The sequence below is a fragment of the Apis florea genome, unplaced genomic scaffold (genome assembly GCF_048593485.1).
Source record: "Apis florea isolate Af1SG1 unplaced genomic scaffold, ASM4859348v1 contig_3772_pilon, whole genome shotgun sequence".
Lineage (NCBI taxonomy): Eukaryota > Metazoa > Arthropoda > Insecta > Hymenoptera > Apidae > Apis > Apis florea.
Window position 1 is genome coordinate 1,799,994 of NW_028256845.1, and position 20,711 is coordinate 1,820,704.

Here is a 20,711-nt window from a genome sequence, read left to right on the forward strand (position 1 = left end):
GAATGATTTTTTTTTTTTAATATCGATAGGATATGCAAAAAGGAATTCTTTTAGATATTTGAATAATTGATCCCAATAACAGCGATAGTAGTTTAACTTTAAAATTAACATAAAACGAGATAGTACTCGTAGAAAATCAACGTAAACTAAAGTACTCGGTTTAAGTGGTATGCGTTTGCTGTTCGACCTGTACTGACTGATAACAGTTCTCCCTCTCGACAGACATGAAGATTCTCGACACCTCAAAATCCGTACTCGTCAATTAATTAGCAAGTGCCGTTCGTAGCGGAGGAGATGGTTACCCAGAAACACGAGGCTGCAGAAGCGGACGATGGTGCCTCCACTGAAGGGATTAGAGTATTAGGCGACGTCACGTCACTAGAGTCTAAAGGAGCCTCCTTGGAACTGTGCTCTCAGAGATAGCCCAAACTTACACACCCCCTTCGTCTTGCCGATGGTTCTTCAAGTACTCTCTCCGTCTCTCTCTCTCTTTCTCTCTCCTACACTTTCCCTCTCCATGCTTACCTCCTTAGTCTCGCTCACTCTCTCCTCATCTTTGGCGTTCGTTGGTGTCCTTCTTCCGAACCCTCGACAATTCCAATTAGATAAACCGCGCCAGGATCACGGTATTCTTATCCGAGGTTAAGTCTGTATTCGGATTTATATCGAAACGATTGTAAAATATCGGTATTTAAGAGATGCTTGCTCTGGATCAATATATATTTTTCAATCGAAATGAAAAATTTATAATATTTATAATTTTGAACATTTTTACGATTGATTTTTGTTCTCGTCGAAAGGATCCTCTACTTTTTACATTTTGTAAATATGTAACGCATCATATATTTTGCTACAATTTATTCGTTTTTCGGTATACGCGAACGAGAATGATTCTCGTCGTACCTACTCCGCTCGAACACCCATCGAGGGTGTTCTCGCGAAAGGAACTCGTACATCTTTTTCTCGCCGACGTTCAAGGGTGGGGGAGGTCGGCGGTGGGCGAATGCCGGATAATTTAAGGGTCTCTCACGCGTGGATAATGGGGAACTTGGCTAATGCACCCCACTTGGCACCACGTGATTCGCGTGAGTTTTGCGACTCGGTCTCCTCTTGCCACCCTTCGCCTTCTTAAACGTTGAACGGGGGCACAATGTGACTTCGTGTAACAACACCAACCAAGATTTCACTATAATTTCGTATATCCGTAAAAATTCATAATTTCTCCACGACGCTAACACATACACGAATATTATCCTTGTTTTCCTTCTTAAATTTATCATTTTCTTTTTTAATAATTATCGATCTTCTAAATCTTTCCTGAAATTCCAACAAATCTTCGAAATAACAATCTATCGTCAAACTCTCAGATAAGAATGCCGAGAACTCTTATTTAACCAGCGACGACGCGTCATTGTCTGACCATCGACGGTGGCATTCTACTGAGCACCATTCCTACATGGAGAAACCTAACGAATTGGCTTTATTTCTGAAGGGGATCCGGCCATGCTATTCTCCGTTGAGCCGCTTTCACAACGAGGGAAGGATTTTAAAGCGTACTCGTGTCCTCGACTCGGCCATCAATCGCGAGCGCAGAAAGAACGAGCTCCTGCGACCGGGACAGCTGCCCGATTCGGACATCGGGGAATAAGTTGCTCGCCCCCCATTCGCCTAACTATCCGCCCTTACGTCAACCGCTTCACCCTCGTCCCACTTTCTCTTTTTTTTTTTTTTTTTCCCTCTCGCAGACTGACGTCTTAAAGCAATCGAATTCTCGATCAAATATTTAACAGCAGCCGGGGACAACCGGGCTTTAAGTGGCTCCATGGCCGGCCATACCCTCCCTCCTCCGTGTACGAAGCGCCTTACATCGAGTTTCGAGGCTGCTTTAAGTGTGCTTTAAGTGAGAAATATATATACACTCCTTCCTCTTTATTTTTTGAAGTTTTAAGTGTTCTTAGAAAAGTTGTTTTCTCATAAATCCACGTGCCACTTCGTCGCGCTCGAATTCCTTTGTTGGGATGAAATCGAGACGTGGTATTCTTTAATGGAGATTTGTACTCGAAGAATTATATCTAAGGAATTGATGATTTTCTGAAGCAAAGGTGAAACCGGTGAAGAAAATCTTAGCTCGAGAAATTTATGTATTTTCTAAATACGTATCTTCGTGAGAGAAATGCATTATAAAAAAACATAAATTAATTATTTTTAAATACATATATTCTTGGAAATTTTTAAAGAAAATTTCTTAGAAACAAATTCAAACAATTCTCGTCTCTTTTCCTCAATCTTTTCACTCGTTCCTTTCATTTCACTTATCCAGCCTAATCTAAATATTTTATCACATTTTCTTAAAATCACGAACGTCGAATAATATCACACACGTTTCGTTCGAAACGTATTATTTTACATCACGAAATCTCAAGAATCGAAACTGTCTATCGTTTCTTCGCAAGATGGTCCAGAGATCTCTCGATTCGATTAACGGGTCATGGATCCAAGGTCGCCTTTTTTTTTTTTGTCCCTTTCAGCGCACGGCAATACGTCACGCGTTTCGGGGCGTAATTAAAGAGAGCGCAGAACAGCATGACGCCTCGGGCCTGTCTGGGGTAAGGAGCGGGGCGAGACGGGGGCCGGCACAGGGGTGTGGGTTGGTATAAGGGATGTGTTTTACCGAGGGATACTTATACCATCCCTACGCGGCACATATTTTCATATAACAAAACCATCTGCGTGCCGCGCATAACAAATTTCAACTGATTTATAGTGAGGCCGGGGTAGGCGGGCGCAAATTTTCGCAGTTACGGAACGACGTCGGTGGCGGCGTTCTCAGGAACTCGGCCCGGTCGCTGTTTCCTTCCGCCGATTTATATTCCTTTCCTTTCGCCACGTGTGATGATATATATGGTGTTTCGATGACTACTTTGCTTAGTTAAATTGATTTAAGTGTTGTTTTTTTCTTTCGATATAAAATTCAGAATCGTTTATTTTGAAAATATTCTTTAAAGAGTCCGAGTGGATTGTCATTGTTTAGAATTTCATTGTTGGAAAATTATTATATACCAGGCATTGAATAATGTCGAAAAATATCGAGACAAAGGTTGGATGAGATTTAAATCGTGATTTAATTTTGAAATTTAAATTTATTACTTTAATCTCGTATGAAATCATACGTGCATCTGAACATTTTTAGGATTGCAAAAGACGGAAATCGAAAAGGACGTTTCTGAAAGTTTCACACTGATATCTGTGAGGAACGCGACCCTAAAGGGTTGCACAGAGGGGGTTGCAAAGTCGGGTATGTACAAAGAGGGATGAAGAGTGAACGGGGATAGTAAGAAGGGACTGTACTCGGACCAACCGACGACGAACCGAGCCATTGGATCGATAATGTCATAGTGACAAGTACCAGCACGTGTATCCTTCTTATGGTTATAGCAATATTCCGTATTCATTCGAATCTCGGATGAAACGTCCACTGTGGGAAATCCTTCAAGTTGAAGTGAAATCCTCGATATTTTCATTCGCATCGAGCTAATCTCTCGGCTATTTAATAATTCAAATCAACTTTTAGAGTCCCCAAGCGGAGCAACTTGAGTTTCTTAAAATTAAATATTCTCCATTAAATTCTTATTTTATCAAAAGTATTAGTAATAAATATATTTTAATCAAGAATATTCTAATTCTTCAGAAAAATTTATCAAGAATCCTTATCAAGTAATCAGTCTTTAATCAGACTTCTGAAATTTGAAACCCGAAGATTAAGTAACAGTTCTTACCATTTTTTCTAGTCAACACTAATAATAAATCATGATTGACGATTTCATCACGTCGGACAAAATAAGACGAGGTGGAGAAAAGTAATGGTAATCTAAGTGAGTTGTTACCGGTGAGAGTGCACAGTAAATCCTGGGAACGAACCTAACGAAATAAACTGTCCGGGCCACGGCTATAATAATATGCCTTCGTCGACGATTGCTACGAGTTGTTGGAATTGCCTCGATCCGTAGTGTTCTTGGATTACGATGCAATTTCTCTAGACTCATGGGATCGCACTGATAACGACTCTTAAAACTCAACACCACCTTTTATCGTGCCTCCTCGGCCGTGTATATCGATGAATTCGAACGATGACTACTTCCTTCCATCGCAAATTTCTCGTGTCAATAAACGAACTTATCATCTCAAAGTTTGACTAACAAATTCAACAATCTTTATCAACGATATTTCCTTCTTCCGAGACGATTTCGAATAATAAGAAATAAAACTATGTGCATTTTAATACAAACGCTCTCAATATTTCGAGTATAATCTTAATTTTAAAATTCTTTTCAACTTTGCAACTTTGTTCTCTTCAAAGAACAAGCTCATTGTACCTCGACATTGCATCCTGAACGCGGGAATACACACACGAAGAGGACCTGTTTCTCGATTCGATTTATCGAAGGGATGCGCTACGTGCCCTTTTCACTCGGCCCAACCCAATCCCCCTGCTCTCTTATATCCTTTTTGTCTTTATTTCTTGGGAACCGGCAGTGATTTGCTGCGATGAAGCCGCATCGACAGGCGGCGCACGTGTATCGCGTGTCGAAGGACACACGCTTCCGTTCCTTCTTACATTCGAGGAAAGGGCCGAGGAAAGGAGGTTATGATATATTTGTAATCATGTTACCCGATACGTGCCCTTCCGTTACAACTGCTCCCGATAACAAACTGCCTGCGGACCTTTTTTTTCACTTTATGGCCGCGCGCACGCACGTATAACACTTCGCGGCGCACGGAATGAGAGAGTTGCTGAATTCCTTCGTGGAATTTATGGATGGCTCGTCGTAAAGACGTAAGATTTGTACTCGAGAAATCGCTTGGGAATCGTTCGTATTATTTTATTCGGGGACGATCGAGGTACTCCTTTTATTTAAAATAGTTTAAACGAACAATGGAAATACATAATTATTAGCTTGATCGTTAAGGTTGAAGAGCGAAGAGAATGAAAAATTTTGTTCGGGATATTGGGTATTTGGGTTGAAAAATACAAATAAAAAATTCATTTCATTTATTTACTGGACTCATCCTCTCTGCTTCGTCACAAAGATCAATTCATAATTTCGCGCGGAACATTTAGCAGAAAATTGATCCTCGTGTATCTGTCACAACATTCCCATATCGGGTGGATCCAATCCAATTAGACAAATCGTTGATCGAAAAGGGAAGCGAAGCATACGTCCCTCTATGATCAAGAACGAAATAATTCGCGTTACGATTAACCAGAAGAGCCGAGTCGAAAAGTTGGTCCAGTAGGCGAAACGCGGACCGATATAAGAATATTACGGACAGGGAGGAGAGAAATCAAACAACATGGCATCGCGCATCAGCGATACCGAGGGACCTCCCTGCAGCCAGATATCCTGGAATGTTTTACACCTCATTAGACAACAATGTGTTGTTGCCAGGGTGAATTATATCGGGCATGAGACGCCCGTCAAGACAAATGGCTCGAACCGGAGGTAATTGTGGGCTTTTATTAGCTCTGGTTTCTCCTGTTGGCTGCAAATCGCGCAACGCCGCCTCTGAGACGCGGTTCAGAGAGGCAACAACAGCAACGCGCCAACCCTTCCTTCCAACCAAGCCTTCCTTCTCGTCTATTTTCCTCCTCCACGGGGAGGGGGTGACTGTTGCTCGCTCGCGTTCCTCGCCGTTTCGCGCCTCCTTTCCGTTCGCCATTGCGTAATTACTCGCGTGACGAGTAACGCAGGAATGCGAATCTCGCCTCTTTAATCTAATCGTCTCATCGTAGACTCATCACTAGCCTTATACGCTTGATTCTTCCGTGAATTATTTCGATAGTGTATTTTCTTTCTTTCTTTCTTATTTGGAATTTATTTCCCCTCTTTTGAATTATATTTAAGGGAAGATTAATAAATTAGAGAATTTTGTTTAATCAATTTAATGTGTTTATTTGATTATTCAAATTACAATTACGATTTTTATGTACATTTGGATATTAATGCAGAATAAAGTAGATTTTTTAATAAATTTCTTTATCACGAAAGTTAATCATGGTTGGAGTATTTTGTATCATGTTTTGGATTATTTACGTGAAAGAACGAGATGTTTCATGTACTTTTAAGGTTAATAAAACGTCACGATGAGAATTGTTGTGGTCAAAGTGGTATTTATCACCCGATCGAAATATTCCATGATCTCTCTCTCTCTCTTTCTTTCTCTTCAATTATTTATCTCAAAGAATAATTTCATAACGATGTTTCGTCTCATCTTGTTTTATTTTCTCCTCGAAAATATCCGTACTGTTTCTTTACGTACAATTTAATTTTAATATTTAGTTTCTCATCTCGTTACTGTTATTCCATTCAACAGCGTTCAAAACTTTGAAAAAAGGATAATAAAATTATAACAACGTAGCACGCGAACAAAACGAGCATTAAACCTGCAAGGATTTCCATGTAAACCTATTTAAACGGAGCTGACTTCGCCCGACTGTGTGGAGAGACTAACGATCACGTTTCAACTTTCCTCACCCTAAAAATTTCGCGTATTACCCCCCTATTCGAATAGAATCTTCCTTGACCAAAAAATTCTCGCACGTTATAAAGCGAAATGGGGCAGAAACCTACTTCCTCTTCACTCGAGTAGCGTAATTACCGGCCAGAAAGTTTCCAACTCTTTCTATTCTTATCGCGTAATAACCTCGCCACTTTCACACACGTATATTCCAGGGTAAATTTTCAAAACGTAGAAATTTTTGATAATAAATCAATGAATGATGAAGCAAAATTTTACTCAATAAGATTATTAATAATTTTTAATCCTTTCTTTCGATTAATTAATCGATCAAATTTTCACTTAAACCGAAATAGTAATAGAACAGAATCAAGAACAAAGGAAATTTTAAATCTTCACAAAAATATTAAATTCTTAAAAATCTCTTCTATATCTCCTTTTACACGCAATCACCCTTTATTCCCTCGATAAAATCCTCGCTCCCACAATACGAACGAAAATAAATGCAACGATTGCTAACGATTCCTTTCTCGTTCCTTTCCCGCCCCCCTCCTTTTTCTCATCCCCATCCAAAAAAAAAAAAAAGGAAAGAAACGTTCTCTTTCATTTCTCATCCGTGACGCGATTCACCCCTGTACCGAGGTCGAAATCGCAGTATTTTTTCGAGGGGGGAGAAAAAAGCGACGACATTCCGAAAGGGCGCATTTTCGCGAGAAGAGAGCTGCTATCCACGCGTTATTACGCCTCTAGGAGGTACAACCCGCTCGAGGCATATGCGGGCCAAGCTTGTCCCCGTCCCTCTTTCGCTCGTAGTTTCACCGTGGTTCATGTATTTATGCATTTCCACCCAACCACTGCTTCTTGACTAGATTCCACGCACGTACACACATACACACACATACACACACACATACGCATGATCGTGCACCAAACGCCATTGTGAAGCAGACGATTTACATGTATTGCTCCTCGATGATGCATCGTGAAAGATGGCCGAACGAGGGGCAGAAGCGGAGCCAGGCATACAAGAATTGCTTTTAAATTAACGATATTACTGATGTGCCAATATTTTTCTTTTCTTTTTTTTTTTTTTTTAGATCGAGAGAAAAATCCATTTTATATATAATTCGTATCAAATGATAATTTTGTGTAGTGTATTGATTTGTCGATACTTTTTTTTTTTTTTATTATTTAAATTGACTTGGAAATGATAATTTATGATGTGATATTTCATTGAAATTATTAAAATTAATTTTGTAAATACATATTCTTGCAACCAGTAGAAAAATTAGTGATGGAAAAGATTATTTAATATTTAGCAAAGTGATATTGTATATATTATTTGCACCAAGTGAAGATAATCAAGTGTAATTTTCGATTTTTCGAAAACTGTTATGTTAAAAAATTAAGTACAAATTTGTAATTATAAATTTAAACAATTAATCGTGGTGTTGAACATGCTGCGAACAATGATTAATTTAATCAAGCTTTGGCGCAAAGCATCACGTTAATTGTCATCAGAATTTTCAAAGTAATTTTATATACAATGAAATTTCTCTCTTTTACCCGATAACATACCGGACCCTTGCGCTGCTTTTCATTATTCCACCACCATATTTACTCATTGAATTCAATTCGGATTCACTTATGGTATGATTTATTCTGCGAAGGCGTACCTGAGGATGGTGATGGGAATTTATTGGAGACGAAGGTCGTCCTGAATACGGGTAAGGAAAACGTAGACAGAGAGAGAGAGAGAAAGAGAGAGAGAAGAGGAGGAGGAAGGAACAACGGGCAATGAACGAAGAGAAGAATAAAGGGCGAGTCCTTTTCTCATATTCCATATGGATCTTCCATATTCCATATGGAAGATCGTGAAAGTTGTAAGAGCATCTTTTCGAAATTCAGATTTACAGCACTGTCTCCTGTTTGTTTCTTTCTTCCTGTAGTAATTTTCATTATTTTTGGCGTTAAAAAAATTTCTATTATATCTCATACAATTTTTGAAAATTTCTTCAAATTTGTGCAATGATTCCTTATAATTTCTTGAAATTATTTTTCTAATATAATATTGCTTGGGTCAAATTTTCTTCTGATGATGATAAAAAATAAATTTTGTGATTAATGAACATAACAATGAAACGATAGATTATTTCTAATCTTTTGTCATTTGCAAAAGTTTCATACTATGGAATATATTAGGAAATGTCTCGTGAAGTATATTTTTAATTTAGATTAGATTCAATAGACGTGATGATCCATTTGCTCGAATCTGCGAATAAAAAAAAGATTCGATCGTTTCGAGGGATGTTTGCGAGAATACGTGAATCCATGTAGCACGGTATTAGTGGTTTGAATGTATTGTGCGCTATTTTATCGGAGGATGCTGAATTTTTATCCATCCCCTGTGCAAATAGAGGCCATGTAGAACCATCCGGTATGGCCGTTCTTTAAAATGCATGCCGCCCTTAAATCAGGACAACAATAATTGTGTCCACTGTGCGGACGTGCCTGATCGGATTTGGAATATTTGTCGTTTCCTTACTTACCCTCTGCTTTCGATCCCGCATTTGTCAAATGTGCTGACCATTGGATTTTCCAATGGACGAAAGATACGCTTTAAAACTAAGTATTTGGAAACGATACTCACAAAACAGCAATAAAATCTAAACATTATTTATGAATACGATAATAACATTATTTTGATAAAACTTTTATTGCATTTTTATTGGACAAAGCTTGATTACAAATTCGATAAAGTAAGTAACGAAAATACCTCTCAAAAATACTCGGCGATAAATAATATAAAAATACCAAAATGAATAACTGATGTAACAAAATTCTCTGCGTCAATTTACACGTGGAGTGAATTTCGGTCGATCATCAGGGGGACTCGGAACGCCACAGACTGAAGTGGCGGAGGAGGGTGAGAGGATACACCCCCGCGAACTCGAACATGAATTAAAGTTTTAATTTCTCTAAATCACTGTTCGCCCTCGAGCGCTTTCCACCAGACGGTCCGTTACTTATGGCCTTTGCCCTTTTTACCGCCTTCTTTTTTTTCCCGTTCGCCTCGATCTTACCACGGTCCAACCCTCGCCAATCGGCAGAAATCGATATGCACTTATCCGATGACTCTTAAGACCCGAGGCCTCTTTCGTTTCTTTTTTCTTTTCTTTTTTTTTTCTTTTTTCCTTTTTTCCTTCCTTTCCCTTCAACAATCATAACACAGCCAGGAATCGTGGAGATTTAAATTTCGATGGAACAACGATGTCGTTAACATCCCTCTCTTAAAAACCACTTCTGAATCTAATCCAATATTCAAACTGGATCAAAATGATTTCGAATTTAATTAAATCGTCCGTTTCTTCTAGAAAATCAATTTTCTATAATGACAAATTTTAAAATTTACGCCCTTATACCAACCCTTAAAATCTACGAACAAACGAAATTTGTTAAAAATACAAATAACAAAAGTAAAATTTCCACGATCTTTATCATGTACACCAAACTTCGATTCGAAGGATAATAACCAGCAATAAGTGATACAACGTTCAATAATCCCGAACAATTGCAAAAAAATATAAACAGCTACCAAACGTGTGAAAAATGTATCGAAATCGATTTAAAAGCGGTTTTTTCTCGCGCGGCACGCCTCGATTCGCCCTTACCCCAGGCGGTGGCGCGCGATAGGGTGAAATGGGGGTTGTTCATTTAAAATCATGACATGGAGAGCGTGCGGGGGGAGGGGGCGCAGTGACGGCGGAGGCGTTAGTATTAACGTTAGGTGGCGGGCGGGCCACCTACAAGAACTTCGTACAACCGGTTTCCAACCCCCTTATACCACCGGTGACATATTGTTTCCATTCTGGTCTCGGGCTAGAGCGCAATAAAAAACTGGCATAAATATCGCCGCCCTCGGCGTGCCGCGACACCGATACCACCAAGCCAGGGCTTGTGGCCCGCGTAAGAACGAACAGGCCCCGAATACCGGCGGTCCACAATTACGTGGAAACGTTCTTTCACACGAGAGAGAAACGGCCGGGGACTAATTTGTCTGAGTGGCTTTTTCAACGGTTAAAGGGCGCCGCGGATTTCGAGCGACCGTCTTTCCGCCTCTTGTGAATTTGTAATGCCGTAGTATAGTATTGTGTGGTATTGTTGTGCGTTTTGAATAATTTCGCTCGTGGAGAAACGAGACGAGGATATGTTTCGATTTAACGTTTATGGTTTAATCGGATCTGCGATATTTTTTATTATATTATGCATGAAAAAATGTTCGCTATATTTTTTAAGTAAGTTATAGATTGGATAAATTGATTTATTAAATTTTGATTTTTTGTTCTTTTTTTTTTAGTGTTTTTTTTTTATTATCTCATTATTCGTTTAAGTTTGAAAGTTTCATATATTCGATATTGATTGATCGTTCTCTATGAATTCTTGAACGTTTTTGGGTAGGGATAGAGACAAGATAAGTTGCAAGATATTTTTTGCTAATTTATGATAACAAATGTTGGAATTTCTAGAAAATGAATTTATGCTGAATAAATTCTCTTAAATCACGAATAAATTCTCGGTATGAATTATAATATCCTCTGGGGATATAAAGTTGCGTACTCCTTATCAATACTCAAACAAGTTTGAAATAAAATTCTACTTACAGCGTGACAGGTTCCTCAGGGCTCGAGGGTGAAATTGAGAGTGACATAGTGGTAGTTAAACATCGTGACGTAACTGGCGACCTGACTCGATCATCCACCTGGAATCAAAATATGAATAATCAGATCAAATATTTCTCTTTTTCATTTTTTAAATTTCATTAATTTAATTATGCAAAATCAAAACAAAATCAAAAATATAATAGCTGAGCTATACAATTTTTCATAAAATTAAATTTCACATTTTTAAAATTTTTTATTCTAAAAGAATATTTAACATTTAACATTTTGTCGATAATAAATATATGATACATAATACATTTGATTGACACGATTATTTGACTTTGAACCTATTCCAAGGGATTATGGAAACGATGAAATTCAAGAACACGGAAGAAATACTGCTCCGTTCACCTTTCGAATTCTTTGCACGATCCTTGTTGTCATCGATGGGGAACCGAGCAACAGGTAGACCAGATATGTCCTCGAGGCATCATGCTCGACAGAGCATACGCGTGATTTACTGTATAAGTGACTCATCGAACACGCACCCTTTTTTCCTCTCTCTCTTATCCTTGCTTCGCTACTCGAAACGAAACGCGAAGGATATAATTCTTTTACTTAGACCTGTCTTGGGGTACGGGAACCCGAAAATTTATACTCGAGGGTAGAGCTCATATTTCCTGATAAATTATCAATTTCGATGCTGTAGAAACTTTATTATATCATTATTTACAAAACGTATATTGTAATTACATAATTGTGCATAAATTATGTGCACTGCATTCGTCACGCTTTTGTTATTGTTACACAAATATGGATTAATCAAACATCTTCGTTCTTTCATTCAAAGCACAAATAATATTATAATTGTAAAAATATTATCAAAAGGTCGCATGACAATCGTATCTCAAATGAAAAATTTAAACCCACGTATATATATCACATCCTTATCGACTCGTTAAACAAATTGATAAATCCAAGTCTATCCTCCAGAGGCAGGAAATCTGATTTTTCATCCTCCCTATGAAACGATCCTTTTAATCGAGAGGCCAGACACGGTGGTATAATCGCGATTGGCGCGAGCTGACAAATTCAGTCGAAATTGAGCAACTTCCGTCCCCACGCTTCTCAAAGAAATATTACGGCCATATTTTTCTCCGGTGAACGATGACTGAAGCTCTCCCGCGATTTCCAAGGGATTAATAATGGGAGCAGACCGTTCTACGACAATCGTAGAGAGAAACAAACGAAGCCCCGGGCAAGTGGACCAGTCGGCTCGCGCCGACATCAATCTGAACGAGCGAGCCGCGCCCCCTAACGAGCAACCGAGTCATATAAATTTTATTGCCATTTCATAAATCTCGGCAACAAACGCGAGTAAACCGTTTCCAAGCCCTGGTCTACGAGATTATCAGGAGCGTATAAAGTTGAGGATCGCGGTTACTGTCTTTCGCTGTGAAAATTGTCACGAAAACGTTCGAATAACACGCGTGATGTTTCATGGCGATGGAACGATTATCCAACAGGGATTTAAAAGTCGTCCAATTTTTTTTTTTTACCTATTCTTGAGTCCATTGGAATTAGATAAATTTTAAATTTTTCACGTTTCTTAACTTATCGTAGTTTTGTTGTTGTGTAAATTTGGGGATAAATATCTGGGTTGGAATAATGGAACGAGTATTACAATAGAAAAAATATGAAAGAGAATATGGAGAAAAAGAGATGACATGAAAATCTTTCAACATGTTCAATGATTTATTGCTGCGTTGAAATTGAACGAATCCTATTTCATTGAATTAATTGAATTAAGTACAATAAAAAGAGATTGAAGTTGATAAGAATTGTATATAAGGTTTCTCGTGGAAACTTCACGTTTTACATTTTCAAAGAACTAGATCTTGCTCCTTCCTATAACGCAAATTGTTTCGAGTTTCAAGGATGTGTCTGAACCATACGAAGCGCGTATTTCAATTTTAAAACGTAAATATAAATGTAAAGCGGCGCTCAGCCAGGAATGGGGGGGAGGGGAAGAGAATGGAAACGACAGGATTATATTTATAATAAATAAGACAAGAAAGTATGCATACACGCGAAAAGAAGAAGCAGGAGCACAGTTAATTCAGTTTTATACGACAACACTTCCGATCCATGGTAAGCCGGCGACGGTCTCGAGTCCCTCCCTTACCGGTTCTCTTCATCTTAAGACGAACCAAAACCTGATTTACATTTCTTTCTCTCCTCGCTATAAAAATTCCGCGACGATAACTTCCTTTGTTCCACCCTCTATGGTCGCCGGGAGGGGCGACCCCTGCGGCTTGGAAAGCCACGGGGAGCCCCCATAACATCGACTAGTTTTCGGTTTACATTACATTTTTTCCCCCCTCCCCTTAATTAAAGAGGACTCGAGTTTCCGCTCAAAATTTTTCCTATTAAAATATATTTCATCGCTACACATTTTTTAATTATACCCGGGACAATCGTTAAAAAGATATTTCAATTCTTACATTCAATCGCCAGAGAAAGAAATCACCCCATTTGCATAAATATAATATTCAATATTCAAAGATAATAACGAAAAAAATTTTTATTCTCTTCGTTCCAATTAAATTCGATTACGATTCAAGAATAATTCTAAGAACACTCCTCTCCTCGCGTTATTTTCCACGCTCGATTACTTCCCACCTCAAAAAATATCCTAAAAACTCCATTTAAAATCTCTCATCGCGAATCTCTCGGATTCACGTTAACACTCGCTCGAAACTGTCGATCATCCATTCGTTCCATGAAATTTCCCACCGAACCGAGGAGGAGGAAGAGCAAGAGGAGCCAAAGACAGAGAGAGAGAGGGAGGGAGAGAGCGAAAGGCAGATAGGATCGAAATGTAATTAAGAGAGCAAATAATCCGAGCCGAACAAACTCCATGAAATGGATCAAAGAACTCGAAGGCAGGGAGATTAAGGAGGGGATAGGTATAGGAAAAGCGGGAGGGAGGAAGGACATGTACCTATGGAGGCGCTGAAAGGTAGCAGGACGACGAGGTACGAGGCTGCTTCTCCCTGTCGTCGTGCTGTCTAGCCCGAAGGAGTAGGGCAACGAGGGGCCTCGGCAAAGACCCTCGATAAATATTTCCGTCAAGTGACCGGGGTTGGAATTCAAAGAGAGCCGAAAGGTGGAATCGAGAGCGAAACGAGTCCATCCTCTCTTCAACAACCGATTCAAGGGACGGTCTACGGGGGAGGAGGAGGAGAAGGAGGAGGAGGAAGAGGAACGATGGAAGGACGGGGGTGTGGGTTGGCGAGCCGGTATATTTGCGTTACGTTACGTAGTTGCGCGTTTAATCAGCCGTATACCCGGAAAGGGCGCGTGTGACAGAGGGAAGAAGGAAAAGAGGATACCGCCTCGACTTCCGGATACCAAAGAAGGACGGAGGGGGTTTTGAGCAGGGCTTTTTGTGCGACTAAAGAGACTGGATTTTGTTTACTACTGGATTTCGTCGTCGTAGAACGATTCCAACGACTCATTGTGCCTCTTTCGTTTTGCACTCGTTTCGTGGATATTCTTGATTCTGCTTGAATTTCAAAGTTCTTTCTGAACCGGTATTTTTGTTATTCCCTTCCTCTCTTTTTTTGGAAGTTAGTTTAGGTTTAACGATGTTGGAAATCTTGATTTTTTTTTTTTTCGTTGGCTGAAGGAAGGAGAAAATGTAGAGAGAGAGAGAGAGAAAGAGAGAGGAAAGGAAGTGAAGAGATGGCGCCTACGAGACGTCGATGGCGTGACAGATTGCCTCCAGTATTTTCCACCACATACATCATCGGCATCCGCCAACCCTTAGTTCTAGTTCAATGCTCACCGCCGCCGTCTCCCTTAATTGGCATCACCTACACCAATCTACCTGTGCCGTCGTTCAGAAAATTCCCCACCACCAGTTAGTTACGGTAGATTATATTTGGAGCAATGTTCGTGGCAAATGATCGACGAAAAACCTAATATCCTCGATAATTCTTCTTATACTTCCACTTCTTATAGTTTCTCATATAGAATTATTATATATCGATATAATCTCTTATTTTATCGGAGAGAAAAATTTTCAATTTCGAATAAAATTCCTGCAAATATGATCGTGGTATGGATAATTCTTTTATTCATTGGACGAAATCATCGAAACGAAATCTTATTTTTATATTTGCGCAACAACAACAACAACTTTCATCGTACATTATGATTATGAAACCATCGTTGATTATCCGATTTTTGCATCAAACTGTAATATATCGATAACGGCAAGGGTCAGTGACAAACTGCAAACCGCACTTTCATCGTCAGGGATACGATTAGGGAAAAATTCGTTCCGTTTTAATGGGGGAGTGAAAATTAAATACCGCGGTGTCCACCCCTTAAGTCCGGCCACCTAATAATTCATACGAGGAATGTAAAAAGGGCGAGCCGTTCTCGACCTCGTACCCACATCGAATAAGAGCGAGAAAAGCTCGTAGGGAAAAAAGGGGGTAGAAAAATACGAGGCCGTGTTTATCTTGAGATTTGTAGCCGCCCTGTTCTCGATATTTATTAGCCTTTACGGGGACGAGAGATGCCACGGCCTGACGGACCGTTAAATTTTATTATGTTTTTTTCACCGATCCCGAAATAACGCGCCACTGAATATGGCTGGCAACGTCGTCGTAAAGATAAATCCTGATCGTCCGTGGATCGTCGTTTCCGCCGTGGAAAACGCGTCCCGTAACGTCGCTGTTTACTACGACATCCTTCCATTTGTATCTTTTGTATCTTCCACCAGTAGAGCGGTTAACTACGTTTTAACTGAATCAGAGAAAACGGAGGATGCTTATGACGTTTATGATATTGTTTTATCAAATCTCGTGATTGTCGTACGAATTTCTATATAAAATATGTGATCCTTTAAACAACTTTTATAAAGTATATAATTTTCTATCTCACCTGCTAAAATGACGTAAGCATTGTGCACTCAAAAAATTTAGCTTCCTTCATTTACAAATTATTTCACATTTTACCAAACCAATATAATATTCGATGGGTTAAACTCCGTTCAAACTTTTCCAGAACAGGAAAGACAGTTTCAAAGAGGATTTTAAAAAATTTGTTTTTCTTCCTGAAAGTTTATATATATATGTGATATGATGGCGGAACAAAGATTTACAAGAAACGAAAGAGGCATCGACGATAACACGCGTCTTATTCCGACGAATTCGTAAAGAAGGATCTCGAGGAGGCGTATAGTCCCCGCGCGAGGACTATACACGGGCAACGTAACTGCCTGCCGAGGTCATATTTAGGATTAAGGAGACGGCGGTTGCAGCCTCTTCAGGGCGATAGTTGCGAGATTCCCCGCTAAACCGAGCAGCCCATTATCTTAACAAATCTAATCTCGCGGTGGGTGTTTATAAATGTCTTGTTTTCTGGGGAAACGACGCCGCGGGTCGAGGCTGAAAGGGACAGAGCGTTTCCAACCGCATTTCGGCTCGGTTCCCTCATTAACGTGAGTGGATGGCGAGAAGCGAGCACTTGTCGCTACACTGCGCAAAGAATGTTCCGTTTTGAGAGCAGATTTTCAGACAATATCAGAAATAGAGACACGCATTTCAGTGTATGCAAAATTTTTTTATAGAAGGAGATATCGATAAAAATTAATAAAAATAAACCTATCGGCAATTGAGGCAGTTTCATTTTTGTTTCGATCGTTACGTCATCTAAGAGAAATTCATCCAAATTCGGAGTAAAGAGATTAGATTTATTAAACGGGAAGAGACGATGAACACAAGCACGATACTCTGTGGAAAGGGAGGGGGGGGGTGGGAATCTCTGTTATTATAGGATGGAAAGTACAGTTTGCCGTAAAACTGGAGGCCCTAATCCCTTAAGAACAATAATAAGAATCCTCTCCTGTGTTATTCCCGGAATCAGTGTTAAAATTGCCGTGGCATGTGGATAAGAAGGAAGAAGGAAAAGCGAGCGAGCTTCAAGTTAATTCAAGGTCTCGGGGAAGGTCGCAGCAGTAATCTCCTATTCGACTCCCCTTGAGATACTTCTAGGCCAGCTAAACCTTCGTTTACACTTTCTTTCAACCCTTCTTACATCGTATCTTACATCGCATTTTATATTTTAAATGTCGCCGGGGATTAACTAACGATCGCCGGGTTGAATAAGAAACAAACGGGGAGAGGTGATAAACCTTGCAGCAAACGTTGAAAAAAACAGTTTCTAATTCTTGGAGAAATTTACGATAATTGTTTCAAAGTTGATATTTTTCGTATAAATATTATTCGTGTAATTATGTAATTTTTAGATTCAAGAAATTTTCCACGATTCGTAATCAATTATTATTAACAAAACGATCGAGAAAAATTCAACCCTTCAACCCTTTGCAACCCTCGATTTATTAATATCAAAGGCAATTTCGTTCAATATTCCTTGTTCTCCGTATCCTTAAGAATTTTCTAGCTAGCTTTCGCCAACTTCTTATCAATATTAACATCGAAAAAGGAGTTAATCAGGGCCCTCGGAAGGTAGGGAACCGCAGTTGCGACGAGAACTCTTTCACTTTAAATTTTCATTCGACTCTCGTACAAGGAGGTTACGTCTTGGGGACCTGTTTCATCCTTCAAGCCAGACTCCTCTCTTCTTCGTCCCGGGCGTAATTTGCACACAAAGTGCCGAGGAGGTGTACCCACGCGGCCTGCCGCGATATGCACGTTTGTGTACACACAGACGCGCGTACCAGCTTTGTGTATATGATGTATATACACCATGAAACATTATGCTAACGTTCCTCTCTTCCACGCTCGTTTTAATAGTTATCGCGTGTCCACGAACGATATTATATTTTCATGGGTAATACGATGATTAGAGAGAATATTTTATAGAAAATTTAGACAGAAAATTTGGGAAGATGTTTAAAGTCGAAATAGCTGGCCGAAACTAATATTTGCCTAATTAAAACATTACGTTTATTTATTTATCTTTTTTCTCAATCTTTAATTTCTCGATTCAAGACCTAAGTTTCCAGTTTGATTTGTCAATAGAGAGTTAGATAGATAAAGACGGTTAACAAACTAAAAAGTCTTAAATAACGAGACAAAATAAGAATCTTTCCAGCAGATAATAAAAAACCTGTCACGTAGAAACGGCTTCACCGAGGACCCACCACTGAATACGGAGGGTGGGAGCGAAGAAGGAAAAGAATACTAATTCATTATTCAATCTGGGTCGAGTGATTAGCATGCGCCAGTACCCGGCATTTTCGTCCTCCTCGGTTCCTTCTAAATAATGTAAGACGTATACCATCGTAAGAACGTGCTGGTACAGGCGATGTCGTCGCCCAAGAATCCCTGCCTCTCTTCCTATAATTTCGCCCAGCCTCAATTTCGTATTTAAATAATTATGCGCAACGCACTTCTACTCCATCATGTAATACAGAAATTTTGCAATAAGAAATAACGTTCAAATCATGGAAGATGAAACACTCGAAGAAATACCTGAAATCTTCTAAATTACATACCATCGATTATAATTCAATTCTCTTCTTGTAATAAATATAACTCATCGTAAATACTATTTATTCCTAGCTATTCAATGTTAAAGAATATGAAAAATAAATAAAAAATTCCCTTTAAAAAAGTGTTTAAAGTTATACTCGATGTTCCTCGATGATCAAAGCCTCTTTACCATCCACCATCAACATGGTACAATAATCAAAGCCACGAGAGTTCACAGAATTAATAATATTAAAAATAAATCGCATTTGTACAAACTCGTCACCAAACTTTCTCATCTTCATTACGACAATAAGAACGGATCTCAAAGGAACGGCCTGGTCTGCTCGCGTTAAATCAGCTCTCGTCAACCGGGGAGGAAAAAAAAAAAAAAGAGAAAATCTCGCGAAGTCTGGTCGCTTCCACCAGAGATAAAGATATTTTTAATACAATTAAACGCGAATCTCAACGGTATCCGTTCTTCTTTCTTCTCCGAGACCATCCATCCCCCCTGCACCTTGGCGTCACCCCGAGCCACGGTGGTCTCGGTCTTCGAGATCTGGATGTAAGAAGGGTTGTACTCAGCTTGCCTCCGGGGCATGTTAATGCACTCCGAGATCTTAGCACTTACACTCCAACACGCCGCTGTGCTCCTCCTGCTTTTCCATCCCCAGCCATTTTCTCTTTCTCTTAAACTACCCCCGTCCAAGTCTCCTCCGCCTCCAGAGGGCTTTCACGGACGACGCCTTAAATCCGGATCTCTGCCCTCTCCCACTGCCACCTCCTCCTGCTTCTTATTCAACCACCTTCCGAATCCAAAGGCGTTGCTGCCGCGATTTTCCTCGCTGGAACGCCCAGGAAGCGGTTTTCAAAACGTACGATTTCTGTGGTAGAGAATGAAACGGTGTGCACGCCGTTCTTTTACGATTTTCTACGGATGCTCGCCACTCGTTGAGAGATGAACACGTGTCCACGAGATATTTAAAATAATTTTTAAGTGTATATGAAAAGAAAATTTTTGTTCGTTACAGCTCGAGTTCAAAGTCGTATTAAAATTAGGATAATTTTGAAGCGCTATAATTTCGAAGATTAAAAAGTTTTCGGTTGAAGAGTAGAAGATCATTAGAAGCGCAAAATCTTGCCCTTTAAGATGCTTTTTTGTTCATCTCGATACGACTTTCGGTTATTAAGATATTATCTAAAGAAGAGAGTAATTTTTAATTGTTTACTATCTTCATCCTTGTCACTTATTCTCGCACCTCGTCTCACTGACCTATACTAAACTCGAAACAAATAATAGTCACGAACGTCTTAGAAAAACGTAGTACACATTTTCAGGAGAAAGTGTAAGTCATTGGATCTTAGGCCGATTTCACAATTTTTGCAATGTTTCGAGCATTATGAGCATAATTTGAATTCTCGGCAATCGATTGAGATATCGTGATAAAACAAGACTGAATTTTAATCACATGTAATTATCGAATGGAATATTTTTATACAACGAAAACTGTGTTCAAAATTTTATTTTATCGAATAACTATTAATTTCAGTCTAAAACATCGTTCAAAAACCTCTAATTTCTCCCTACATAACCAAACATCCATCAATTCTCACTATCATCATCAAAAAACCATCGAACCCTCTATCATTCCAATAATTCTCAACAACCTCGTGACACGCGTATATGCTTAACTGATAATTCACGCGAAAATAAACGGTGGCGTGAAAAAACGGGCGCTTCCCCAGAAACGGCAAGGGGTGAAAAATTGAAGAAGGGCGAGGGAGAGGCAGGAAGAGAGACGGGAACCGCCTCTCGGAAAGAAATCTTAATTAACGAAGCCATTGTTTCAGTCGTGGAAACTCGACGAGAGGCGACAGCCACGAGGATCGAGCGTGGCTTGAACCGGTGGTGGATTGGAGAGGGGGCGGTAGGTCGTTTCCACGGTGGGGTGGAAAGGAAAAAAAAAAAAAAAAAGGGCCGATTTTTTTCAAGGACGACCGGCACACCGGCCACACCGACCACCGG

The 20,711-nt window shown here is 39.6% G+C and overlaps 1 protein-coding gene across 4 annotated transcripts in view; it reads right to left on the bottom strand.

The window, feature by feature from the left end:
- The window catches only part of LOC100865253 (uncharacterized), a 178,951-nt gene that overhangs the window by 32,202 nt on the left and 126,038 nt on the right, over positions 1-20,711 (bottom strand). For all 4 annotated transcript variants that reach the window (XM_086915321.1, XM_086915320.1, XM_086915319.1 and 1 more), the window contains exon 5: positions 11,178-11,275. In XM_086915321.1, the coding sequence (XP_086771447.1) occupies positions 11,178-11,275 (98 nt within the window). The remainder of the gene's footprint in view (positions 1-11,177; positions 11,276-20,711) is intronic.